The sequence below is a fragment of the Protomyctophum parallelum genome (assembly GCF_964188405.1).
Source record: "Protomyctophum parallelum genome assembly, chromosome: 5".
Classification (NCBI taxonomy): domain Eukaryota; kingdom Metazoa; phylum Chordata; class Actinopteri; order Myctophiformes; family Myctophidae; genus Protomyctophum; species Protomyctophum parallelum.
Window position 1 is genome coordinate 37,179,833 of NC_139702.1, and position 16,224 is coordinate 37,196,056.

The 16,224-nt window shown below is 43.2% G+C and overlaps 1 protein-coding gene across 3 annotated transcripts; it reads right to left on the bottom strand.

Moving 5' to 3' along the window:
• Positions 1 to 782: 782 nt before the first annotated feature.
• Positions 783 to 14,875, bottom strand: crmp1 (collapsin response mediator protein 1; the record flags this gene model as incomplete). 3 transcript variants are annotated; one of them, XM_083765153.1, is made up of 14 exons in its annotated part: positions 783 to 895; positions 1,349 to 1,511; positions 2,288 to 2,470; positions 4,042 to 4,212; positions 5,316 to 5,457; positions 6,918 to 7,074; positions 7,287 to 7,407; positions 7,534 to 7,602; positions 8,977 to 9,057; positions 9,366 to 9,427; positions 9,706 to 9,870; positions 10,017 to 10,204; positions 10,624 to 10,712; positions 14,540 to 14,875. In XM_083765153.1, 14 exons carry the CDS (start codon positions 14,873 to 14,875, stop codon positions 801 to 803), a joined length of 2,022 nt encoding a protein of 673 aa, XP_083621279.1. In that variant the 3' UTR covers positions 783 to 800. The 3 variants fall into 3 exon arrangements, with proteins under 3 accessions (XP_083621279.1, XP_083621278.1, XP_083621277.1); XM_083765152.1 differs by having other exon boundaries at positions 1,349 to 1,514; XM_083765151.1 differs by having other exon boundaries at positions 1,349 to 1,520.
• Positions 14,876 to 16,224: the final 1,349 nt, after the last annotated feature.

Here is a 16,224-nt window from a genome sequence, read left to right on the forward strand (position 1 = left end):
AAAATACGAGTAATTTTTCCACCACTGCTGATTCATAGTGCATTCAGTAGGTGACATACAGATACAGTATGATACCAAAATAAAGTGGTCATATGTCTCTTATTGAGGTAATGTTTAGAAAGCTGGTGTTTTCTGACTCTATCCACAGAGAACGATTTTCTATTATGTCATGTCTACATTTACCTGTGTAAAACTAGTGACGGTAGTATTGTGCTCTCATATACAACTTCACGTGTGCCTCAAATACAAGTCATTGTGCTGCTTCTGTAATGACGAACCACAAGTAGTTTAACATTTGAAACCGTTTCCATGCAATAATAATAACCAACCTATACTTGAGCCACCGTGAGTGAACACACAGATATGAAACCAAATGTTTCTTCAGCATGTCCAGTTGAATAAATACCGTTTAGAGGAGTACATTGTGTGAGTGCCGGCCCGCGGGAGGTGACACACAAAGAACCAGGAAGAGGTCAAGGACCATGCTCAAGGAAGAGTCGACGACAACATTAAGACATCACATTAGGTTTGTTGTTTGGGGTGTGTGTGTGTGTGTGTGTGTGTGTGTGTGTGTGTGTGTGTGTGTGTGTGTGTGTGTGTGTGTGTGTGTGTGTGTGTGTGTGTGTGTGTGTGTGTGTGCGTGCGTGCATGCATGTCTGGTGTCTCAGAGAGTGTGTGAGTTTGCTTGCATAAGGTGATATTGTTCGCAAAAGTCCTTGTAAGAAAATGGTAAGAATAAATGGAACAAAAATATAAACATATTTTGCCAGATCATGGCAAAGCTCTCGTCCATGATGTCCTCAGTTATAGCCAAACATGATGCTGGAGCGGCCACCAGGGGGTGCTACAATGCGGTGGCCAGAACGACGTGGGGCAGTGTCATCAGTCTGTGCTCCTATAAGGAAGAAGACATGACAGAGAGTTATGACAGATCATAAAAGGTTTAATGAAGTTGTAACTACTGCCTTTGTAAGCCTTACTTGGGAGCTCATTGAGATAACCTTTTTAACTAATAGCTTGCAGTGTGCATAATAAGGCAATGCAAAATGAGGAACTACAATAAATACTTAATTTATAATGACTATATACAGAACTGATAAATGAATACTCATGCTAACAAGCAATTAATTCATGATTCAAATTGTTACCCTGGTTTCTCTCTAGACCTTTAAATAAGATCTCTTGTAACCTAGATCTATAGATGCTAGAACCTTGTATGCAAATGTGGAAAACATTCACTCAATACTCCTACAGTAGTACCTGCACTATAGCATCAACATCATAAGATGTTACAAATGATAGCATATAGGCTACAGTACTGTATGGTAACATTTCTCTATCCTGTTACCCGATAGGCTGAAGCTGGACTGATGGAGATTGCGGACTGGTTGAGGTTGGTGTGAGGTGGGTGAGGTTTTGGCTGAGGGGGAGGGGGTGATATATTTGCTGGCGGCAGGGATGTCGTACTCGTACACGGGGCCATCATACATCCCTCGGCAAACGCCTTGTGTTCCCTTGGCCTGGACGGTAAACATGCGCACGCGCGCACACACACACACACACACACACACACACACACACACACACACACACACACACACACACACACAATCACAAGGTAGGTTATCATTTATAGCATAGAAATAATGAGAACATGAATCATGGGCTCAGTCTATAATTTCTCTGCAAGTATATTTTAACCAGTTAAACCCTCAATACTTAGTTGCCTGTGGGTCAGCTCTATAGGCTACTTGGTCCGCACTTTCACTTTTTAAATTCTACACCAGCGTTGTTCCCCACAGAATCATGGGTTACAGAGAATAGCTGAGAAATATATGTTGTACCATAATGTGTACATATGCAGTTATAGAAGTACACTCCAAACATATAAAGTAACAATTTATGACAGGATATTCAAGGACGCATTAGGTTCATCATCTATTCAGAATAAATATGAAGCACTTTGTTTATTCTCTACTAGACGTTGTGCTTAGACATTCTAATGAATTACATACACTAGCAATTGAGTGTTCTGTGCTTATCTTTCTAAGCGTAGCTAAGAGAAACATAAGAGTTATTAACACTGAAAGCTTTCTGTCATTACTGAGATACCATGCTAGTTGCTATACTGATGTAGCAACCCCCCCCCCGGCTCACCCTCCCCTCCTAAACTATGCACAAAAATGGATGTCACCCACTTTACCTGTAAAACTGTGATGTGACAATAAAGCTAATTCAGATTCAGATTCAGATTCAGATTCTTAAAACCCTTTAGCCCTTCTTGTACCTGCTGGTTCCTGAACTTGATGCGCTGGTAAGCGTAGTCTGGGAAGGGCTTGCGGGGAATGAATCGACCAGTGCCCTGCTGTGCCTGCAGTTGGCCTTCCTCATACACAACTGCCCCCCGACTCACTACCAGCACTGGACCCCCGCGGCACTCCAGACCCTCAAAGATGTTGTATTCCAAAGCCTGTAGAGGGTATAATGTACAGAGACCATTGATTTTATGAGAATGGGAAATAAAAGAAACTGGGAATAAATAAGCAATGTTTTTTTATGTATATGCCTACATGTTCAGCTTGCACTAAACAGATGAGAGATGGGGAGAAAATGAGACATGAGACTTAAACAATGGAGTAACATTGAGACAAAGGAAAGGGGAGAACAAAGTGGGGGCATAGAGTAGAGCGACAAGGGGGATGGGCAGAGATATGGTATATGGCAGAATGGCTGGGAAGGGATTATAACCTATAAACCCCCCAGCCTTTTGGGTGTAGCTGAGCAGACTGAATACATTAACCAGTATTTACCATCTCCATCACTTGAACACAGCTAGCAGTCTCAGATACAGAGGAAACTCACACAGCCAAATAGGGAACTACATGCAATATTAATAGTGTGGTGATATTGTGGTTCCTCGAGAAGACCAGTTGTTGTGGACAGACAGGCATGCTAATTAATCTCACCCATGTCAGTCTATTGATTGTGAGATTGCCAGTACACATTCTGAAGAAGGGCATCTCGCCATTAACCCTGTAACACCCAGCGTTGCAATAATACAACATATTTTTTATTAAATAATGAATTAATTAAAATTTGTAATGTTCTTTTTTCACCTAAACGTCATCAAACGTCTCTGTGCAATTTTGAACAATATTTAACCTATGACCTTTGACCTTTAACCCTGATAAAAGTAAGTAAAATAACGTAATATTTTTTTTGTGATCATTAGAATGTCTAGAACATGTTTTATTTATTATTGTGAAAGATATCCCCCAAATGTAAATGATTTAATTTATTATTATTATTATTTCTTTTTTTACATAATTTCTTCTGACAAGTCCTAGTAGTAAAAAGTACCCGGGTCTTACAGGGTTAAATAGTTAAGTCAAGGACATGTTAAAGAATATTAAATCCTTACATGGTGTTTATAAATAATGGATATGTGCTCAAAATATTTCAAAACAATCTAGAGTTCTAGTAAATGCAGTCTGGCCTTCCTGCCTCAGTTCTTGACCACGATGTTAAATCCCATTTCGCAGTGTATATCATCTCCTAATATGTAATACTGTTTATTTCACTCCTCCTCCAGTCATGTATATACTGTGTATATGAGGGTTAGTTTGTCTCATGTCATTCAGTTTTTCTCCTTATATGGAGAAAAGGTTTTTGAGGGGCACTGGCCCCTCCTATGTCCAGCTTTGAGGGTTTGTGTAAACACAAAAATTGTCCTAACGCAAACCCTGAATGCCATTGACAATGAATGGCCAGCTTACACAAACCCTGAATGCCATTGACAATGAATGGCCAGCTTACACAAACACTGAATGCCATGGACAATAAATGGCCATCTTACACAAACACTGAATGCCATTGACAATGAATGGCCAGCTCGAGGGTTTGTGCAAACACAAACATTGCATAAACACAAACATTGAAGACGAAGGTGAGGACGCAAATTGTGATTGGCCGGAATATGATGAGGTATGATGATAAGAGCGCCCCTCACCTCACGCGGATGTGATATTTTGTGTTACTCACAGACTGCTGGTGTTTGGCAGTGATGGTTTTCACTCTGTCAGGATCCCAGATAACGATGTCAGCATCGGAGCCCACTGCGATCCGACCCTTGCGTGGGTACAAATTGAAGATTTTCGCAGCATTGGTTGAGGTGACTGCCACAAATTGATTCTCGTCCATCTTCCCCATGGCCTGAGAGACACAGGAGACAATTTAGTTTTCTTTAGAAAGGCAAACAGGTGGGCGACCGCTGGCCTAGCGGACCAGGCGCATACCACATAATAATAGGCTCTATACGGCCTGCCACCGTGTCGCCGATCCCCTGTCCCTGTCTCTCTCTACAATTTACAATTTAGGCATTTAATCCAGAGCAATTTACAGTAAGCAAGAAAAAAACATAAAATACATGAAATTGTCATCAAGAATCATACGTAAGCTAAGAACCTAACAGTGGAATATAATTAAACTATACGTATAGTCGTATACACTATAGAGTGCTATGTCTACATAACATTTTACATACGTTAAGCCTTTACTCCCCCTGTTTCCTGTCAATCTCTCTCTGATACTATCAATAAAGGCAGAAAAAGCCTAAAAATAAATAAAAATTCTTATCTAATATCTAATAATTAAGTCAAACAAATGTACCAGATAGAATAATCATGGGTGCCCACACCTTTTTGACTTGAGAGCTACTTTCAAAATGACCAGCTCAACCAGATCTACACACCAAAAACAATAAAATTATCCCATTGCTGAAAATAGTTTACAATTTTATCTGAGGTGGCTTTGGAATAGCTGACGTTACATAATAAGTAGTCTCTTGAGACAGACTGTTGACTGAAAAGAGGGATGTTCCCAGATTGCAAGAATAACGCACATGGAATGGGGAAAAGAGGCGAAAGTGGAGGTGGAATATATATATTTTTTTTAATATATTTTTTGCGGCTTACGCCTTTTATTGGTTTTTTGAAGGGACAGACAGTAGGCTGACAGGAAACGGGAGAGAGATGGGGGAAGACGTGCAGTAAAGGCCATGTCGGGCTCGGGAGTCGAACCCGTGGCACACTGTGACAGACGGTTACGCTACCGCCTGGGCATGGAGTTGGAATATTCTTTGACTTTTTGACTTGATTGATTGATGTCAATCAATCAAGTCACCCTAATTCAAGTGGCAGATGCCTTTGTTATGTTGCATGTCATGTGGTCTACCTGAACAGCCTTTATGAGGACAGATCTACCTATTGGGCACCCCAGCTGAGATAGATGGTACAAGATACAGTAGTAATACTCACAACAGCCTTGCCCCAGACAAGGCCCATCCTCTCCTCCACCCCATTGGTCCCCTCTGGGATCAGAGTGAAGTCCTCCTTGCCGACGGCCTTCTGTGTTAAACTGTACGCACAGTGAGCACTGCCCACCACCTGCAGGTCCCCACTGTATCAGTAAACAACAGAGTTTATAACAACACTTCAGGATAACATAATAAATATAGCATTTTTAACACAACTTTATAATAATGCTTTATGACACGGCTAGGTTGAATACTTTTATATTCTTAACAGACCAGTTCTTCCTCTGTTTACAAGGCTGTGGCAGCAGCATTTAATCAAATAGTTTGTTAACAATCATTTTATTGAGTTTGTCCAGAAGTATAGCAGTGAAATAAGTGCAAAGTGCAGGACAGATTCGGGACATTGTACAACATTATCCCTGACGGTAATCCTGTAGGTTATTGTATAAATCTGTACTCTATTTAACATTGTGCGTGCGCGAGTGCGTGCGTGCATTTTGGGAATGTAAAAATTGTAGATTAACCTGCAGGTGGCAAAAGTACCATGTAAACTGTCCCAAAGTATCAGCTTAGATAAAAAAGTAGTCATGTCAGTTTTTTCATAGCCTTGATTTTAACGGCACATGCAATATTATGAGACAAACATTCCTTCTACCAGCCACCAGGTGTCCGCAGTGAGCCCGACAGTGTGAATTACAAGTCAGCCAGCTGATCCAGCTGATCACAGACAAGTGATGCAGCACAGCTGCAGTTCAATTCCCTCAGGGTTTAATCATTAACAACAGGATGTCGTGCAGTAGCATCTTTTAAGTAACTTTTTACTTTTTTTATGTCTTAAGTGGTTAATTCATCCCATACACAAAAGTTAGCGAAGAACCTTACAGTATATGCAAATGTGCTTTTTCGTTGCTCATTATCACATGAAGGGCCTTCATTTCATGTGTTAATTATAGTGATTATATAGCTGTAGGCAGTGAGCCCACCATACCATATTATAGAGGTGGTGTGCTATTGAAACAATATGGCTCCTTGAGTATTTGAAATCGCTGTCCTTTTTTTAGTTCACCTCCCTAAAAATAAACACAGTCATTTCTACAGGAGCTCAAACATGACAGTGGTGCCATGCTGATATGCACACACCCAAAGATGATTCAAAGATTCACGATTCAAACGGGAAGGAAAGGGTGGAGGAGATGGAGCAGTTGAAGAGAAGAGAGGAGAGGCAAAGTGGGGAGTGTGGGGTTGCCAAGGCAACAGACGATGGAGTATTCTAGTTCCTGTGCTATTTATGGAAGCAGGGACAGTGAAAGGTATACTCAGCAGGGCTGTGTGCGCGTGCTTGACATTAAAAAGAGAGATCTAGGGCAATATGATGAGAGTCACGAAAAAATGTCTTTAAATGTGCCATGCACAGTTACAGGAGAACCCATTTACCTCTGAGTGGTGTACAAATGTCACCAAAGGAACTACATTTGTATGCTCGCTGAGTTACCGTACAAATGGATAAATGAACACTGAGGACTTCACCGTGATGTAAAGTGGCCTAAGTTCTTTCCAAAATGGCGTGTGTGCATTATACTGTAGCCCATTCCTCCATTCTTACCTGGCCAGCAGTGTGTTGAGGTGGTCCAGCGTGGTGGGGTCAGGGCTCAGGGGTGGAGACATCACATAGGTCGCAGCCTTTTCCCAGTTTTTGCTCCAGTAGTGGGAACCATCTGTAGCCAGACTGGCTGTGATTGGCTCTCCAAACACGACCGAACCTGGGGGGTTTGGGAATCGACATTGATGGGAATCGACATTGATGGGAATCGACAAAGAGGCCGTACTTCAAAAGATGAATTGCATAATTTACATCTTCATGTTTCAGGAATGTGAATTCTGATTTGTATGTTTGTCAAATGCTGCAACATTGAGTTGGGAGGGTAAGATGTAAGAGGGTGAATGCTAGAGGAAAAAAAGGTGAGAAACTAACCTTTCCTGCGTGCCTGGGCGATGGTTTCGGCTGCACTCTTGCTCATCACTTTGGTGATGTAGACGGGACAGTTGACCTGGTTACCAAGGGTGATGGCACGGAACACCGCTTCAGCCTCAAGCTGAATTGTAAAAGCAAAACATGAATACAAATGTATTTACAGCATGTACGGATGGATGGATGGGTGGATGGATGAAAGGAACAATATGGAGAAATAATTGGATGAATGAGAAGAACCGGAGATTACCTCCTCTGGGCGACTCAGAGGATGCCCTTCAGGTCCAGTGATTCCCATGTCAAGGATTCTTTTTTGTTCCTAAAATGAAAAACAAAACAGCCATATAATTATATTAAGGGCTGGGTCCACCAAAGAGCATTTTCTAAAGTGCAGCGTATGTTTTGGATTGTTTTCAATGGGAGCGGCACTCATTTACGCTTTGCTAGAAACACCAGCAGCTCAACAAGGCGCTGAACATTTACCATGAACATGTGTTGTTTTTACCTGGTCACCCAAAATATATATATTTTGGGGTGTTTGGAAGAACGCCTTGTGCTATGGTGGACACACTGCCTTAGTTAATAATCCCTCTCACTGTTTTTCATATCAAGGCCCATTATTTATTCTGCATTTCAGCCACGGACCACCATTTGATGAGATTTAGCCTCTCAGACCCAAAACTAAAGAATATATTTTGTTATCATTGGATAAGATTCTGTCCACAATTCCATGCTGTATTGATTTTTGTACTATAGGAGCGCATAACATGCAAACTTTGATCAAAATAACAATTATTCTACATTCTCTAATTGTGTAGAATTCTTGTAAATTAAGTGTAATTAAGTGTTAGCAGATGTATAACAATAACAATAATTTAACTCTTGAGAGCTTCAAATGAAATCCAAAATGCCTTGTCATTTTACACTCTCAAGATCTAATAAGGGTCCATTTGGTTACCAACTGTCCATCATTTAGCTGGGGACCACCTGGAACCCCCTCAAAGGACCACCTGTGGTCCCCGGACCACTGGTTGAAAACCATGCATTGCTCTAGCACTACGTGACCACCATCATCTAGCTATACTGTACAATCAAATACAGTACAATCATCATCACCACCATATTAATGGTCATTATCATCATTAGTGTAATCACAGTCAGCGGCCATGGGTGTCCACTGTCCGTGTCCGTGGTAAACCTGTCACCCTCAGCAGTGACAGCATCAGACAGCATTAATCCTCTCTCTGAGAGACAGGCTGTTACGCAACAATGCATACTGCAGCAGGGACTACAAGCTGCAGACAGAGAGAACTATACCAGCGCTAGCCGCTACAATGCATGGCTTTTGAAGATTACGTCATTTGTCATATGTACTTTAATGTTAGTTTAGAGCACTTTAGAGAGCACTTTAGAGCCAGCCAAGTCTATGTATAAACTACGTTTGTTTAGAGCACGTAAAATAAATCGTTTGCCAGCCAAGTCTATGGGTTTTTTTTATTGAAGAATATATTTAGTGGTTTAAATTTGAGTGGATTGAGTAAAGTAGTAACAATAGAAAGCGTTTTCAGATAGCAGTTGCAACGGTGCTACTTCCGGTACAGCAGCCCACTAGACCTCCACTTTGAGAACCCTTTCTGTAGACATAGCAGAGGACACACACGCCCATGTAACATAAAACATAGAGGGAACCTACCTGAGCAATCACGTCTCCATTCTCAGCGTGAACCAAAACCACGGCACCCAGTTCCTTCAAGAATGAAAAAGCCTCGTACAACTGAGGTGTGGGTGAGTGGAAGAAAGGAAGAGGAGATGTTTTAGTATATCTGAGGCAAGTGACGTTGTGCACAGAGAAGAGAAGAGAAGTATGAAGTATGCACATACTGTACAACCTCTGTGAGATTGAAGCATTACACTGAGAGCTGTATACCATAATATGGCATATCACTTAAGTTATTATACAGTTATGGTACCATAATAGATTATGATATCCTAGATGAGCCCTATAGCATACACTATAATGTACACAGCATATCAAATAGTGAATATGACAGCATGGAACCAATAGTGAAGTATGAAACTCACCTGGGTGTCTGTCATCTGGTACAGATCTTTGTAGGCCATGTACACTTGGAAGGAGTTGATACCTGACTCATGCGATAAGGGTAGAGTAGAGGAAAGTGAATAACATGTATTATATTATGCTCATGATGGTTGCTACACAAATCATAAGGATTACTAGTGTACTTCCCACGTGGCCACTGCGGCATGTAAGAATGAAAGAATAATGTCATACACGAGCCATATGGGGATTCGGAAATAAAGCGTTTCTAAAACAGTTATTCTTCCAAAATGGGGACAAAATAAGGACGAAAAAAAAGACTATTTGAGAAAAAGAGTGGAACATGGAATACACGGACTGCACCTTTGTCCTGGACCAGTACTTCCAATTCCTCCTTGACTCCCTCGTGCCACTGGGGGATGTCGACGTGCAGCGAATAGTCACAGCATGCCTTCGTGTCTGCAGCCTCTTGCCAACGCTCGAATGCCTCCAGCAGGCTATCCCCGGGCTGGGGGGCCACATGGTCAACTGAGGGTGGAAGGTGTGGGAGTCAAGGTTCAGGGGACATGTATGTTTACATGTGCACTGCAGCCGAGCACATGAATAAGATGGTCTTGATAAGTAACCTGCTGGTGATTATATCAGTTGATGACATTCAAAGCGGGTGCACTCACTGATCATGGTGGTTCCCCCGGCCAGCGCTGCCCTGGTGCCCAGGAGGAAGTCGTCCACCGGCTCGCTGCCTCCCAGGCAGGGCTTCATCAGGCAGGTGTTGGCGTCTATGCCCCCCGGTATCACCATGAAGCCGTTGGCCTCGATCACCTTCACATCCTCGGGAACGGTCAGGTTCTCCCCCACCTCCCTGCAGAGGAGCAGGCAGAGAGAGGAGTGTTAAACGGACGCATGAATGAAAGAACCGTGACAGGAGGAAATGAAATGCCAGGCGTATGCATGCAGGAGATGCCACCCAAGACATTTCAAATGAGTCAAATCATGTAACTGCATCTCTGACCTTACTGACAAAATGCAATTAAATTCTACTCAGTGATTCACAGCTGATTTCATTCAAACAAATCTGTGCAAACGCAATTTAGAATATTTTTGAAGGGCACCGCAAGTGACTGAGGGGAAACGGTATTCTTACATAGGGAAAGTGACAAATAAAGTGATTCTGATTCAGTATAAGTATTAAGTAACAATATTCGGACATACAATGTTTCTGGCCTACACACTGAGGATTGTACTGTGTGATATTTTTTCTTTTTTGCTGCAAATACATACTTGATGAGGCCACCCTCAATGTAGACATCTGCATACAGAGACTGGTCATCGTTGACCACTCGCCCGCCTTTAATCAGCAGCGCATCACACTGCATGATGGATTGAGAGAGAAGGAAACGGGATGGGAGAGAAGAAGAGACAGTCAAAATATTTTAAACAATCCATTTTGTGATGCCTGCGAAGCTGTGAACTAAATAAATACAGTGTGGAGACCTTGAGGGGCAGACATGCCCAATCCACTTTATTTATATAGCACATTTTACAGCTCAAGTGCCTGCACAGAAAACCAAACACACTGTAGCTAAAACACAGAACCATGGGAAGAACAGTGAACTGCTGTAGGTTAGATTAGGTAGGTTAGTTGTCCTCCCAGTCAAGGTTCCCACTGAATACCCACAGCCACAGAAATGAGGGAGGGTCTTACTCACTCCGGCAGCGTCCAAGCTCCCCCTCACAAAACATCACATCACCTGCCCAACTCAAGCGCTATAGGCTGCACACCTTATGTGATGCCTACAGGTCCCCAACAAACACTCAAATCAGGCTTCTGGCTATAACTCTGACATACCAAACCCCAAACCACCAAACACCAAACCAACTCAAATATGGAAGTAGTAACAGTAGTAGAAAGTAAACAAAAATGCTCAGATGTATGTCAGATACAGCATGTTTTTTCTTTTCTTTTTTTCTTTTTTTCTTTTTTTTACATATGCTGCTAGGTTTGATGTTTCCATGGTATCTTCAAGCACTACAATGTTCTTGTGAGTAACTGTACTTCTGACTATATTAACCTATCATGTTGAGGCCATTTACTGTACCGTAAGTCACAGGTGCTTGCAGCCACTACCCCTATCGCCCATGATTTCGACCAAAACACATAAAAATAATGGCACGACGCAACACAACACATATAGGCTAATTCACATATTCAAACTACTGCTAGGCTTGCTGGGAAGTCCATCTTCACACAGCTGTCATTTGAGGGGTCCTCAATAGCACACTCACCCTACGTAAAGTACCAGAATGCTCTCTCCATATGGAGCCACAGCCCAGAGGCTCTGCTCCACTCTGCTCCACTCTGCCATCACAGAGGCTGCCGGCTAGCCTACAGTGAGGCAGAGGGGGCAGGGCCGTCACACATGCAACAGCGTCAGCAGACAGTGAAACAAAACAGACCATAGAAACACTCAACCAGGGTTAAAATCCAGAGGGCAAAGCATGGGTGCAGGGGTCTGTCTTTCTCATGCAATCACTAAAAATGTAATAATCAGAGTCATCTCACAAATCAAATGAATCTCACATACGTAGAAGCACAACCACGATAAACAAATGCATACATGATTAGACATCTCACAATGCACTCATATCCCCCTCCTGCTACGCTGGATGCCTGCCAAATGCATAAGGAAGATGTTAGGTCTCCATGGTAACCATGCTCCATGGTAGTGGATTGTGGGTCACAAGCATCTAAGATTCTAATTCATCCTTTAGATTCATCCTTTATGTAGCAGGGTGATATTATGAAATGAGTATGTCACCCTCACAAATAAGTGAGGGATCCTACAAACACATTAACCGCATTAAACCGTATACTGTATGTATATGCTGGACAATGTAACTGAACAAGGTATAAGGTATCCCAATGGTACGGGTTCAGAATGAACAGACAGAACCATGAGGCTGAAGTGTCAAGTTTATTCAACATGTAGAAAAATATATTCAAGTTAAAATACAGAAGGGAAGAGGGGTTATTATAGCTGGGAAATCATGATCCTAAAAGTGGGACTGAGCCCAAGGCGAGGTGATACAGATATACAGTAGGGTGAAGGCTTCAGGGCCCATACGGTGTTGGGTGAAATCACCCGTCAAGGGCTTCTGCCAGAAATATGGGGCGAGGCGAGGCGAGGCTCCCCTCCCCATCCTATTCTTCCCTCTCTGCCCAACAATCTGACAAAACCCAGTCTCAAATATAATATGGCACCGTGGGAAGAACAGTGAACTGCTGTAGGTTAGATTAGGTAGGTTAGTTGTCCTCCCAGTCAAGGTTCCCACTGAATACCCACAGCCACAGAAATGAGGGAGGCTCTTACTTACTCCGGCAGCGTCCAAGCTCCCCCTCACAAAACATCACATCACCTGCCCAACTCAAACGCTATAGGCTGCACACCTTATGTGATGCCTACAGGTCCCCAACAAACACTCAAATCAGGCTTCTGGCTATAACTCTGACATACCAAACCCCAAACCACCAAACACCAAACCAACTCAAATATGGAAGTAGTAACAGTAGTAGAAAGTAAACAAAAATGCTCAGATGTATGTCAGATACAGCATTTTTTTTTTTTTTTTTTACATATGCTGCTAGGTTTGATGTTTCCATGGTATCTTCAAGCACTACAATGTTCTTGTGAGTAACTGTACTTCTGACTATATTAACCTATCATGTTGAGGCCATTTACTGTACCGTAAGTCACAGGTGCTTGCAGCCACTACCCCTATCGCCCATGATTTCGACCAAAACACATAAAAATAATGGCACGACGCAACACAACACATATAGGCTAATTCACATATTCAAATAGTAAATAATAACACAATAGAACAACTGTCATACTGTATGTGTACTGTATACTGCTAGGCTTGCTGGGAAGTCCATCTTCACACAGCTGTCATTTGAGGGGTCCTCAATAGCACACTCACCCTACGTAAAGTCCCAGAATGCTGCCCCAGAGGCTCTGATTCCCAGACAGAATGCTCTCTCCATATGGAGCCACAGCCCAGAGGCTCTGATTCCCAGACACTATGGATAGTAGAATTCTGACCTTGAAAAGTTTTCTTCAATGGACCTTGCACCCACAAGGTCTAATTTTTAATTGCGTAATTGCACATTGTAGGGGACTGAAGACTTCAGCTGCAAAATATACCTTGCAAAAAGGTATACATGCACAATGTTGCATGCTTTTTTGTCTCTGGACCTTGTGAAACGTGCAGTTCGACTGCCACATCCCTTCATCAAGCTGCATTTGGTATATAATCTTACCTGGCCCAACCATGGACAACAAACAATACACACAATACCATGAGACAAGTTGTGCTTTTATCTTGTGTGACAACCTCGAATAGGCGGCATGGGCCTTCTTTGCTGCCACACTATAAGAATGTAATCTGTTCTGTTGGGCACAGGGATTTGCAGACTCATAGTCAGCATCCCCGTCACCATGGTCAGTATGACAGTATCTTACTGTCACGTTCTTACTGTTCCATGATCCCCTTCCCCCCTCCCCTTCCTGGTAACATGCCAGTCATGCTCTACTCGCTGCAGCCACAGGCGGCGTGTTGTTGTCACTATGTGCCCTGCACGGCACACTCTGTGCCCTTTGTCTACTCTCCCCATGAAGAGGACCAGACAGTCAAACAGGGAAACAGGGAAACAGAGAAAGAGCGAGGAGATATACATCGGTGATTCCGCTGAGGGCTGAATGAAGCGTGTTGACAAAATGATAGGGAAGGGACATTAAGATTTTTGAATGTGAGGGGACGAACGTTTAGGCTGCAGGGTGATGACGTTCACGTCCCTGCAGCAGAAAGATGCTAGATTTGCAGTGCCACCAGTGCCACAATCAGAGAAGAAAACAAAGCCGTGACTGAAGCCTGTCTGTCGCTGTCCAATTCAGCACCCACCACAGTATCAGAACAAACAGTGCTGCGCACAAGCTCAAATTAAGCCTTGGCAATGGCATTTGGAATGCGCCATACAGGCAAAGCCGAGCGTATATTATAAACCATGATCCAATCCAATATTAACGAACTGCATTGCAGGATGAGTTCATCATTTATGCATACCAGCCTTTGAAGAATTATTGTCTGACCAAATAATGGCAAGCTCGTATTGGGCAGAAATAATTTTGCTTTATACCTTATATTTGATGTCAACACCTGGGCCGGTGTCAGTTGTTTCCGCGTGCGAACTGCATGGTGAGCCGGCGTCTTGCACGTCGCTGGGCGTCTGGCTGGTGGCTTCACCGCCAGTGCCAAAGATCCTCTCTCGGCTGCTGCTCCTCGGGGTGCGGCTGCCTTTCCTCCCGGCCGCGCTGTTGTCGAAATCTATCGTCTTACTGTCGAACGCTCCCTCCACGGAGCTGAACATCCCGTATCCCGACCTGCGCTGCTGGTTCGGCCCAGTGGCGACTGGTCCAGCCAGGTAGATTGGCAGTTCGTCCTCCCGGTTCCACTGCCTTCTGCAGTCAGACATTGTGATTTCGATTAAATGACACTAATATATAGCCTATACGGATGTACTCCTCACAGAACAATGAAGACAGCGTCGCCTATTGTCGCTGTTTTAATAACCGGGTCACGACTCACTATAGTCTCCGCTCGCCGCCAGAAGCTTTCAGCACATGCAGCGCCTGATTTAGTGCTATGATGATGAACTGCAGCTCTCAAGCAACCCGCGTAGCCTTTACTGGGTCCTGCCTCCTCCTAATGCACACACAGGAATGATGCAGTCCTCCGGATTCGCCTGAGCCGAGGAGGAGTGGCGGAGTCTGTCACAAAAGTACTTTTAATGTGAAAAGAATATCTCTCTCTCTCTCTCTCTCTCTCTCTCTCTCTCTCTCTCTCTCTCTCTCTCTCTCTCTCTCTCTCTCTCGGCAGATGACAGATGACAGATGAATGGCCACCATCATCGGGATTAAATCAACCAGCTGTGTCGATCTTTGATCAACGATCAGCGTTGATATATTTTACACCCAGTGTTCTGATCAGTCTGATGTATAGCCTACTGTATAGTACAACACCTGCACCTTAATTAGCACAGAAGTAGCGTTTGCTTCTGAACTGAACTTCTGTATCGTTTCAACACTTTATGTCTTATCTGCAATAAAAACAGAAAGCCTTGTGCTTTTACAGGAAATCGGGCTTCTATACGGAACAGGTGCATGCACATTTCAGCACCTGCATAAGTGGACAGCTCCTAAGGGAGCAATGTGCAATATTATTGAGTTCCACAGGTGCTCAGGTGCTGTGACCGTGACGAGGAGGGGGGCGGGGGGTCAAAACTAAACTGTAATGTGTCAAAACTGACACTTCATTGATTGATTGATTGATTGATTGATTGATTGAAATATTTATTAACAGTTTGCAGAATTACAGTACATTTCAAGCACACACTCAATATAAAGACTGTTAACTGAGTGGACGACCCAATTAAGCATTACAAGAGGGTCCACCTTGTTCAATTCATCAACTTCACAGTTGACATTAGAACCTCATAGGGACTTGATTAAAATGTATGGCCACAACTGATAGTCTATCAAAATTATATTTTTGTAAACTTTCTTTTTTAGTCATTTGTACCATCATAATGACCCTTAACCCCACACATGTGTTGCCACTACTGTAGCCTACTACTGCCAGCCCCCCACCATGACGCCCCCCCCCCCCTACTGTAGGGCTAGGCTACTGTACACATACCACACACACACACACACACACACACACACACACACACACACACACACACACACACACACACACACACACACACACACACACACACACACACGTGTTAAAAACACTACAGCTTGTCCCACCCACACA